Genomic DNA, 12,300 nt, shown 5'->3' on the forward strand with positions numbered 1-12,300 from the left:
TTTGTGGTACTTTGTTATGGTGGCCCTAGAAAACTCCCAACTTTTGGTATGGGAAGTGGGGTGCTGCTGCTAACATACTCAAAAATGTGAAAGTGGTTTTGGAATTGGGTAATGGGAAGAGGCTGAAGAACTGTTAGGTGCTTGATAGAAAAAACCTAAGCTGCCTTGAAAAGATAGTGACAGGGAGATTGGAATTATGCTGCCAGCAAGCCAAGGACACTTGGGGTGCTAGACGCTAGAAAAGGCCAAAAAAAAAAAAAAAAGCAAGGATTTTTTCCTAGAGCCTGCAGAGGGAGCAGGGCCCTGCTGACACCTTTGGGTTTAGACTTCTATTCTCCAAAACTGTTAAATAATCAATGTCTACTGTTTTAAACTACCCAGTTTTATAGTACTTTTTTTTGGTATAGTACTTTGTTATAGCAGCTGCAGGAAACGGATAAAACTAGCAATTAAAGACAAAAGCTAGGTCCTAAGCTCTTGGTCAAGCAGCCCAAGTAGTGCTTAGGAGCACACATTCTGGAGCCAGAATGCCTGGGTTCAAATCCCGATCCCACCACTTAGTAGTTGTGTGATCTTGGATAAATTACTTAAAACTCTCTATGCCTCAGTCTCTCCATCTGAAAAAACAGGGTGACGGTACATATCCTGGAAGATGCTGTTGTTAGAATTAAATTAATTAAAATATATAAAGTGTTTTAGAGTAGTACCAGCACTTCATGGGTATCATATACATAGTTGTCATCATTTTCCTCACCTTATGAAGTGTATAATATTTACCTTAAAACAAGTAACTAGGCCGGGCGCGATGGCTCACGCCTGTAATCCCAGCACTTTCGGAGGCCGAGGCAGGTGGATTACCTGAGGTCGGGAGTCCAAGACCAGACTGGCCAACATGGTGAAACCCCATCTCTACTAAAAATACAAAAATTAGCCGGGTGTGGTGGCAGGCACCTGTAATCCCAGCTACTTGGGAGGCTGAGGCAGAAGAATCACTTGAACCTGGGAGGCGGAGGTTGCAGTGAACCAAGGTTGTGCCACTGCACTCCAGCCTGGGCGACAGAGTGAGACTTGTATCAAAAAACAAAACAAAACAAAAAAACTATGGTAGGATGGGTGTTTTAAAAAGTAGTATTTCACGATGCAAGAGAAAAAGGGGTTCAGGGAAAGAAAGGGGTGCAGGCAAAGAAATCCCTAGGAAGTAGCATAAATAGGCTGAGACCTCAAGAATGAGCTAGTTAGCCAACAGGTTTTTAGGTGCTTTGGTTTGCTTTTTATTTATGTTGTCTTAAGTGTTAGAAAGCAAGATAATTAAATGTACAAAGTTAGGGATCTGTGCTAAAGAATCTGAAGTTTTGGTTAAGGGCAAATGGAAGTAATTGTAATTAAAAGGTTTTTCAACTTAGGGAAAAGGAGACTTGATCAAAATTGCTGTTTTAAAAATCATCCAGCTATGGCTGGGCATGGTGGCTCACATCTGTAATCCCAGCACATTTGGAGGCTGAGGTGGGCTGATCACCTGAGGTCAGGAGTTCAATATCAGCCTGGCCAACATGGTGAAACCCTGTCTCTACTAAAAACACAAAATTAGCCAGGTGTGGTGGCGGCCTCCTGTAATCCCACCCACTCGGGAGGCTAAGGTACAAGAATCGCTTGAATCCAAGAGGCAGGGGGTTGCAGTGAGCCGAGACTGGGCCACTGCACTCCAGCCTGAGTGAGACTCCATCTCAAAAAAAAAAAAAGAAAATCTTGGAAGGTTGGGGTAGGGGGTTACACTACTTTAGGGGTGACTGACTAGTCTAATGAAGATGACACTGGCTTGTATCATGGAGGGACAGTGGGAATGGAGAGAAACTGATTCAATATTTATTTTAAAGGCATAGCAAACAATAAAGGAAAAAGTTTATTCTCATATTTCTAGCTTGAGCAGCTGGTGGGACACTAATCCCATTTACTAAGATGAGAACACTGGATGAAGAGTAGGTAATGGGGGGAAATGATGAGTTTGGTTTTAAACACATTTGAGGTGCCTGCCTTGCGGACATGTCCAGGAGTCTGCTGGACATACAGAACTGAACGTGGACAGAAGGAATTCAGGCACGGGAAGTCAGTAAGTTAATATGTGGTTTGTACCTAGAATGGGGAGTAGAAAGCTGTATAGATTTAAAAGCATAGTTTAGTTCATTTGGAAAATGAATACAGATTTTTAAAATGCTGTTTAAAGGCGTGTGGTGGTCCACAACTGTTGTAATCCTAGCGCTTTGGGAGGCCGAGGCTGGAGGATCACTTGAGGCCAGGAGTTCGAGACCAGCCTGGCAACATAGTGAGACTCTGTCTCTGCAAAAAAATGAAATATAATGCTGTGTTCACGTAATTATATTTAGAATGGAGAGTGACAGAAAAACATGCTAATCTAATCTGGTAATTTCTATTTTAGTAGGTCCTAATTTCAGAGCAAAGGATTGACAGGATAAAAGCAATAGTTAAGAAAGATTGGCCCACTTACATAATGAATGAAAACTGGCCTCTAAGTTATATGCTGAATATGTCTTGGCTTCTCAGATGGACTATAAATTCATGTATAAGAACCTTTTTTTATTATAAGCTTCACTAATCTATACAAATAACATATTTTTAAGCACTTATTAAATAAAAGCAATAATGGAAAACTTAATTTCTATAAATTGGTAACATTACAATTAAAACCTCTGCATACTATAAACTGCCTGAAAATTCTACATGGCTTTAAAACTATCATGAGGAGTCCACATATAATCTACCAAAAAGGTACAGTTAAACTGAAATTATTTTAATCTCATTTTCATAAAAGATGTAAAATCTTTCAGATTTGTCAAAATTGTTGACACATATCACTATGTTTAAAGTTTCCTACTTGATTTTACATAGAAAAATACTCAAGATATCACAGCATGGAAAAAGATAATCCTATTTGCCTGAAATCATCTTTAAAATCTGTGCAGTTTATTATGCATCAAAAAAGGCAATTTGAATGACGACCATAGCTTTTAAAGCAAATAAACTTAAATGAACAGTTTTATTGACAAACATAAGTATTTTACTGTTCCACTAAGAAAAATAAAATATTTGATTTCCTTGACAATGTATCAAAAAATCACCCACAGGTACTTAAAAAGTCATCTGAGTCACGTGATTTCAAAGGTCTGCATTTATGTAATTATCGAATAGTATATATTTTGCTTCCCTGAATGCTGTTTCGTAGACTGATACTGATATATTAGGAAACAGAACTTTTCTGAAATTGCCACTTAGTTTAGATTTTCTAAAAACGCCTTTATTTCAAATCTTTAAAGATTTCATAAATACTCACTGCAGATATAACAGAAACCATTATAGTATCTTTCTCCCCAAGTTATAAGCATTGGTTTTAACAGCTAAAACAATGCAAGTTGCAGATTTCTCAAGAAGGTTTGAAAACTAGACTACAGTACAAAATAAGGTATTGAAAATATTCTTATAAAACACATTCTGAAAAAAATTCCAGGTTCTACTTCCTAAGAGCCACAGGGTCTTGGGCAAATCAAGGGCAAATTATTTAACCTCTTTGAGATTTAGTCTCTTTATCTATAAGATGCAGACAAAAATAGTGCCTGCAAGGCAGGGCATGGTGGCTCAGGCCTGTAACCCTATGATTTTGGGAGGCTGAAGTGAAAGGATTGCCCGAACCCAGGAGTTTGAGACCAGCCTGGCCAACACAGTGAGACCTCTTCAAAATAAAAAATAAAAAAATTAGCTGGGCACGGTGGCACATGCCTGTAGTCCCAGCTCCTAGGGGGGCTGAGGTGAGAGGATGGCCTGAGCCTAGGAGATTGACGCTGCAGTGAGCCATGATCATGCCACTGCACTCTAGCCTGGGCAACAGTGAGACCCTGTCTCCAAAAGTAATTAATTTATTAAAAATAAAATAATAATTAAAAAATATAGTACCTGCATTATTGGGCTGTTGGGAGGATTAATTTTAAAATACATAAAATGCTTAGGACACTGTGAGGCACACATGAAGTGCTCAATAAATGTTGCTCTTGGCTGTTACTAACATCACAACTACTTCTTTTTACAGGTCTCTGAAACTAAGACCTATACCACTGATTACTGTGTAATGAGCCTTAAAGATGTCAAGGTTTTTCTGTATGTGGACAAGACACCTTTGGTCTGTATCTGGCCAAAAAGGGCAGCACAGGGAAAGAAAGAGGCAGTGAGAGTGAATATCCAAAGGGTAAGGACAAGCAGCACAGAAAGGAAGGCACAGGAATGGGAGAATTGGAGCATGGACTAAATTTCACTTACTTCCTAATTTGTTCCCAGCCATCCTGGTGACTATGAGCTCCTTTCAGGAGGGCACTTGAGATTGCGTGAACGTGACCTGCTAACTGCTGAACGTCTATACAGAGTACAAGCACCGGGCTCCCTGACAGGCAGCATCACTGAATTTCCACTTACAATGACAACACAGCAGTAAACTTTTTTTTTTCTGGAGACAGACAGAGTCTCACTCCATCACCCAGGATGGAGTACAGTGGCGCCATCTCGGCTCATTGCAACCTCCGCCTCCTAGGTTCAAGCAATTCCTGTGCCTCAGCTTCCTGAGAGCAGTAAACTTTAAACTTTAAAAACGTGGTTACAGTTATTTCACCATTTGGAATGACCTTGCTGACAAAGGTTTCTGTTACCACCTCAACAGCAAAATGTCAAAACAAAGACAAAAACAAAAAATGGCACAATGAATACCATGACCAGATGTTTGGGAGGTAAGGGAGCAAGAAAGAAAAAAGTTACACATATTTTACACATATTTCTTAAAATATCTGATCCAAACCAAAGACACAGAATATACATTTAAAACCTTAAGTATTGTTTCTCACAGCAGTTTCTGGGTTAAGGTGACAGATTTCATTTTCTTCCCTCCTGAAACCTTCTTAAAACCATGCTAAAGAAATATTGTTAGCCGGGCACGGTGGCTCACGCCTGTAATCCCAGCACTTTGGGAGGCTGAGGCAGGAGAATCGCTTGAACCTGGGAGATGGAGGTTGCAGTGAGCCGAGGATTGCGCCACTGTACTCTAGCCGGGGCAACAGAGTGAGACGCTGTCTCAAAAAAAAAAAAAAAAGAAAGAAAGAAATATTGTTAGTCTAGATGCAGTGGCTCACGCCTATAATCCCAGCACTTTGAGAGGCCGAGTAGGGCAGATGGCTCGAGCTCACAAGTTCGAGATCAGCCTGAGTAACATGGTGAAACCCTGTCTCTACAAAAAATGCAACAATTAGCCGGGCATGGTGGCACACACCTGTAGTCCCAGCTACTTGGTGGGCTGAAGCAGGAGGACTGCTTGAGCCCAGGAGGTTGAGTTAGCCGAGATAGTGTCACTGCACTCCAGAGCCTGGGTGACAAAAGGAGATCTTGTCTTCAAAAAAAAAAAAAAAAAAAAAAATCTGCTGGCCAGGCACGGTGGCTCACACCTGTAATCCCAGCACTTTGGGAGGCCGAGGCAGACAGATCACAAGGTCAGGAGATCAAGACCATCCTGGCTAACATGGTGAAACCCCGTCTCTACTAAAAATACAAAAAATTAACCGGGCACGGTGGCGGGCACCTGTAGTCCCAGCTACTCGGAGGCTGAGGCAGGAGAATGGTGTGAACCCGGGAGGCGGAGCTTGCAGTAAGCCGAGATCGCGCCATTGCACTCCAGCCTGGGCGACAGAGCAAGACTCTGTCTCAAAAAAAAAAAAAAAAAAAAAAAAAAATTGTTAAAGACGAACTCATAAGGATATAAAGTAGGGGAGACATGGTAACAAAAAAAAAAATTTGAAAGTAGATGAACAAGTGATTACTGCTTCAGCAGACCCAAGAAAGCCTGATCTCAAACTAAAAAGGAAGGGGAAGTTGAGAACACAATCCTCAAAATGCAATGATAACAAGGAGGGGTGTCTCTAGAATAGGGAACTGGCTGGAGCAGATTCCTAAACCACCATTCTCCCCTTCAAGCTGCCAAAGGTCTAGTCTCTAGAGGAGGTAAACTGAGGTTCCCTGGACTGGCAGAAACCACGCTCAGTTGTGAACAAAGGTACTGTACAAAAAACTGAGGATTTAAGTGACAATACACATAGTAAATGCTGTGTGCACAATAAATGAAGCTTTCTTCCACCACTCAGCCACCAGAATACCACCAGCAAGACCTTCATGCTTCAAGCAGGACACAGGAAAAGGCCCTTCCATGCCATCGCTCCTCTAGAGCTTACTCTCGAGGACAGACCTCAAGATATTGACAAGAGGGATTTCCCCCAATAAAAAAGACAATGAAAATCATCCAATGGTTAAGTCAAAATTGATAAGGCCCACCCACTTGCTCAGAGCTTCCAACTGGCTACATAGTACCACAATGTTAACGAGGAGCAGAAAATTAAGAATTAATAAACATCTGAATATGAAATAGAAAAACCAAAACAAAGAATAGGAAAAAGCAACTTAGAAGAAACAGACCATGCACAGAGGAGAGAAAAAAACCTGTCATTAATAGCCTCAGAAAGGTAAGAGAAAATACTATATCCAAGACACAGAAACAGGATTTTACTATTTTTTTTAAAGGAAGATTCTAAAAACAAAAGAGCTCTTAGATAATAAAAATATGGTAGCAGAAAGGAAAAACTGGATAGTAGGGTTGGATGACCAAGATAAGGAAATCTTTAAAAACTGAACACATACACATACCCCAAAGAGAAAAAGAGACAAAGAGGAAAACTGGAGAGAAATGATAAGAAAGTCAGAAGACCAAAATAGGAAGTCCAACGTTCAATAAAATCATAGCTCAAGATAAATACAAGAGGGAAAAGAGGAAGTTGTCAAGAGAAGTTCTCAGAATCAAAGAACATAATTGCCAGATTGAAAATGCCCACCAAAAATACCTCGTGGATGAAAGCAGCCCACACAAGGGCGTATCACTGTAAAACTGCAGAACGCCATAGACAGCGAAGGCTCTATAAGCTTCCAGCCACAAAGAATCAAGAATCGGTGTGGATTCAGACCTCTCAACAGCACATTGATAAAGTTTCTACTCTCCTTTCCATGCCCTGCTCCGACATTCATTTCATCCTACCAGATTTTTTCATTTGACCTAATTCTAAGAACTGGAAGAGGGCTTTGAAGACTTCAGAAGCTGAAGACACAAAGTAGCCCATCCCTCTGACCATATATCTACAGGATGTCAGATACTCAGTCCACACTATGACCCTGCCTGATGCCCTGACTGAGGTAAACCCTGAGACTGTCTCCTGACCTCGCCCACAGGCTTCCCAGAAGAGCTTCTCGAAACCCTCGGGAACACTGAGGCCAGACTATGACCCTGAGTCTGTTGGGATCATCTTCTCCTGGGGGATTCCAACCAATAATGGCAGAACTGACCTTTCCTTAGACAACTAGGTATTTTCTTGCTGTTCCATTTTACATACAGATATGGTAAAACCAAAAAAGAAGTAAAACAACCCTAACACCAAAGTTAAGGGTGGATGAGCTGAGCTAGGCTATAGGGGAACATAACCAAAAACAGGCCCACAGTGGCATTCCACCTAGAAACTTTTTATTTATTTATTTATTTTGAGACAGAATCTGTCTCTGTCACCCAGGCTGGAATGCAGTGGTGTGATCTCAGCTCACTGCAGCCCCTGCCTCCCAGGTTCAAACAATTCTCCTGTCTCAGCCTTCTGAGTAGCTGGGATTACAGGTGTGCGCCACCACACTCGGCTAAGTTTTGTATTTTCAGTAGAGGTGGGGTTTCACCATATTGGCCAGGCTGGTCTCGAACTCTCGACCTCATGTGATCCACCCACCTTGGCCTCCCAAAGTGCTGGGATTACAGGCGTGAGCTGCTGTGCCCAGTCCCAACTAGAAACATTCTATTTCCTAGCCTAGGCATCAAAAACAATGGAATTTTGCTTCTTTCATATATGTTTCCTTTACCTTCTAAAAGCTATTTTAATGCACATATTCCTTCAATTAAGAAATTATTTAACTGTATAACTATTAAGTTACAAAGGTTTATACCACATCAACAGCATAGCTCTGCTACATCAATCACAAAGGAAACTGGTTTAATTTTAAATGCATACAAAAAATTAAGACCAGATTTACTTACATTATGAGTCTTCGGTTCAAGAACCAGTATTTCCTCCGACTTCTATCATATCCAATAGGTTCATGTCGAATATATGGTTTATTTTTTTGGATTTCAGCAACACAGTCAGTCACACCAGGCACCTTGTGTGCTACACAGACTTCACACTGCCACTCGTCCTCTGGCACCTCCTCAAGAGGTGGCTTCACACATTCCAAATGGTATACTGCTGAACATGTCTCACAGCAAAGCAAATCCCCAAGTTTGTGACAAACCCTACAATGGTCATCATACTGTATCACCCCTTCAGACATCAATTCCTCTCGAGCAATATTTGTTGTAAGAAACTGATCGACTAAAAACTGTAGAACTTTGATCTTGTTCTCTACTGGTCCATATGGGTAGTCCTCTGCCTCTTGGTAAGGAAGAACGTGATGGTACTCCTTATCACTCTCACAGTACACCCGCAGCACCTCTGGCCACGTCATCCCATCTATGAAATACAGTGTGGAATTAACGCTATCTTTCAGATCAGCAGGTCCAAAGGTAGTATTGGAAGTGTCTTCTTCACGCAGAACTGCTTTCAAAAGCACAACGTGCATCTCTGCCATGAGTGTGCACTGCTCTTGGCTCACCAGAGCTGCACAAAAGTCCTCAAAGCGAAAAGGAGATAATCTCAAAACAGTGCCAAAGTTCCGCAGTACCTCGTAAATGGCAATGACATTCATTATATGCTCATTAGGCACCATTAAATCCTCAGAGGACTTGGGAAATTCAAGGGGCGGGATGTCTTTTTCTTCCAATATAGGAGAACGAGGCCGATGTACTCTTGGTTTTCGCCTACCTGTAAATAAAGACGTGACATCATTACAAATCAATACATTACATCATTTCTACAAATTTCCTATTTGAACATATACCCCCCTAAAATATATAAGTATATTTCTTTAATAATTGTCAAGTTAAAATAATATGAAGAAGCAATGATTCAGCTCTAATTTTTAAGTCTATAGAAAATCTAAATGCAAAGTTTTCCCATTAGATTATAAACCAGAAGTAAAAAAATTATAAATTATAATCAGTTCTCAATTACCTAGAGAGATTAACAGGCTCACAGGTAATCATGATTAAAAAATAACAGTGTCAGAACAAGGATCTCTAAGGAAATAATAATAATAATAAATAACTGCATTTGTGAATGATTTGACAAGAATATAAATGAGAAAAAACATTTATACGTAAGATACACAGCACAAAGTAGGGGCAACAGATCTCACACTGTCAGCTGCAATACAGAAATGCCTGTCAACAACCAGACACGAAGTTCCCAGTGCAGACCTCCTTTTTTGTCAGAAGTACCTCCTAAGTGGAGTTCCACAGTGAAGCATGGGCTCAAGGTGAAGACAGAAAGGAAGGAAGTGCAGAGGAGGAGAAAAGAGAAGAATTCCAATGCTGGGGGAAAAGAAAAGTGGCTTACCTAGGAAACAGACAACAGACTACATTTCTTAACAGTCAGTTAAACAACTTTTTAGATACCTGTTCTCCAATTATGAGATGTGATGTCCAGATATACATATGTAAGTATATAAATAATTGAGAGTTTTGTTTTTAACAAACGTATCTATCTCATTTAATCACCTACAGCCGTCGCCTAGGCTTGAGTACAGTGGCGTGACCTCGGCTCACTGCGACCTCCGCCTCTCAAGTTCAAGTGAGTCTCCTGCCTCAGCCTCCTGAGTAGCTGGGACTACAGGCAGGCGCCACCACCCCCAGCTAATTTTTGTATTTTTTAGTAGAGACGGGGTTTCACCATATTGGCTAGGCTGGTCTCGAACTCCTGACCTCAGGTGGTCCACCCACCTCGGCCTGCCAAAGTGCTAGGATTATAGGCGTGAGCCACCGCACCCGGCCCATTCTGATCTATTTTTGGGAGAGTATAAATTGGTTGGATTTTTAGAAGGTAATTTGGCAAACATCTATCTGAATGTATGTCCCTTTGACCCTGTAATTCCACCTCCTGGAATTTATCCTATAGTCACACATTCATTTAAGTACAAAATATTTAATTCAATATAGTTTACAAAAGCTGAAATTTGTATGTGGATTTTCTTTTTAATCTAAATATACATAAATAGTCAAATGAATTATGACACATCTACAGAATGGAATCAAATTCAGTAGTGGTAAAATTCCTATGTGTTAAAATGAAACAATCTTTAAGATACAGTGTTAAGCAGAAGGAATGAACAGCTACAGAACAATGAATAGAATGTCATTTGAATAAATAAACTAAAAATAAAAAGAGGAGGGCAAGGGGATAGTGATAAAGTATATATATATCTAAGAGGTCATATAAGAATCTTTTTATAGTACTTGCTTCTGGGGAGAGTTGGGGGACAGGAAAAGAAGACTAATTTCTTTTTACTTTTTTATACTTTAAAAAATAATTCATACATGTATTTTCGTTATAAAATTTTAAAAGAAAAAATTGGACAGGTATCTATAAAAATATAAAAATATTAATACTCAAATCAATAAAATGATGCTGCCACTAATGACTACTCATAGTCTTGTATAAATACAAAGTCATTATACTAAATTCAAAGATTCAAGTTTATAGAATTGAACATAGACTACAGTGTTTAAAGAGAGAACGACATTAAATTAAACCACTTAAGCCCCTCAACTGTCAATCACTAGTATTAGCAAGTCAAGTCATTTCACTTCTTCACAGAAGTGTATTTAGAATATGCCACTGAGCATTACACTCATTATCATTTTCAACACTAATCTGGTATCTCTCTACCAGGTGAATTATATTAATTTTCCTGCATTAAAAAAAAAAAGGACCCCAATCTCACTAGTTAGCAAGGAAAGGCAAAGTAAAACCACAATGAGATAGCTGTTCTCATACTCCTCAATGGAAAAAAATTTAACAGTTTAACCAAACAAACTATTGGGAAGGATGCAAAACAATGGAAACACCAGTATACCACCACTGGGACTGTAAACTGGTATCACAACTTCAGAGAGAAATTCAGGATTGTCAAGTTTAAGGTTCTGCTTATAACTGAACAGCCTGCACACCTGTTTGCCCACAACCAAAGTAAGAAATATATTTTACATCTTATCCAGTACACATACCCCTGAAAACAAAAGCTCTATAAAACACTATTCTCACTACATGCCTTATACTAATATCTTCTCTCCTACCAACATTTTCTATTCTATTCTCTTTCTACTTTTAAAACATGGCGCTTGCAGCTCACAATTAGAAAAACACTTCTCTAGAGAAACTATCCTTATGCATATGCATGTGGAGGAAAAGTTAAATATTAAATCTGAACTCAATTGAACGTGCACACAAACAATGGTCACCAAGTCTTGGAAAAGGTTGTGTGAGCCCCTTGAGGCGTTCATCCAGCACTGTTTCAGAGAAATCTCTATTTCAGTCTATTCCTATATGGTGGTTATTAAAAAAAAAAAAAAAAAAAGGCAGAAAATCACAAAAACAAGTTGACCTTTTTGTGTTCCTTGAGCCCAGTCACGAAGGCCCCTCGTGACTGGACCTCATGCCAAACAACTCGTTACAAAAAGAGCTAGGGTCCCAGACTCTGCCGAAGCTTCATGAGACCCCTCCTTGTCTGTGCACAGATAAGTGGCCGACTCTGGAGCCCAGGCTGTTGCTTCCCAGTCTGGTGATGAATCCTCCATAGTCTGGTGAGTGTAAATATATATACCTCTTTTCCCTTCTCCTATTTCCATTACAATTTGCTTATTGTATCAATTTGCTTATTATATCATTTGTTTATTATATCTGCATTGCCATTTACATGGGATAAAGCTTGTTTACCCTTAAAGGTATTGTGTATGTGTCTTTTCTTCTCCCCTAGCATGTTTCCCACACAGAACAATGCAGAGCATTTAATATGTTTATAAAAGCAAAGAAACAATCAACCAAGCTGAAAACAACCAAAATGTCCATCAACAGGAAAACAGTCAAATTGTGGCTTATTCATTGGATAGAATTCTGTAGATCAATTTTGAGTAATTTAGGGCTATGCATATCAACGTGGATCAATCTTAAAAACAAAAACACAGGGCCAGGTACAGTGGCTCATGCCCGTAATCCTAGCACTTTGGGAGTCCAAGGTGGGCAG

The 12,300-nt window shown here is 39.9% G+C and overlaps 1 protein-coding gene across 26 annotated transcripts in view; it reads right to left on the minus strand.

Moving 5' to 3' along the window:
- The window catches only part of BPTF (bromodomain PHD finger transcription factor), a 154,197-nt gene that overhangs the window by 119,879 nt on the left and 22,018 nt on the right, over nt 1-12,300 (minus strand). For all 26 annotated transcript variants that reach the window (XM_055387003.2, XM_031010905.3, XM_031010902.3 and 23 more), the window contains exon 2: nt 8,162-8,984. In XM_055387003.2, the coding sequence (XP_055242978.2) occupies nt 8,162-8,984 (823 nt within the window). The remainder of the gene's footprint in view (nt 1-8,161; nt 8,985-12,300) is intronic.

The sequence above is a fragment of the Gorilla gorilla genome, chromosome 4 (assembly GCF_029281585.2).
Source record: "Gorilla gorilla gorilla isolate KB3781 chromosome 4, NHGRI_mGorGor1-v2.1_pri, whole genome shotgun sequence".
In the NCBI taxonomy this organism is placed as follows: domain Eukaryota; kingdom Metazoa; phylum Chordata; class Mammalia; order Primates; family Hominidae; genus Gorilla; species Gorilla gorilla.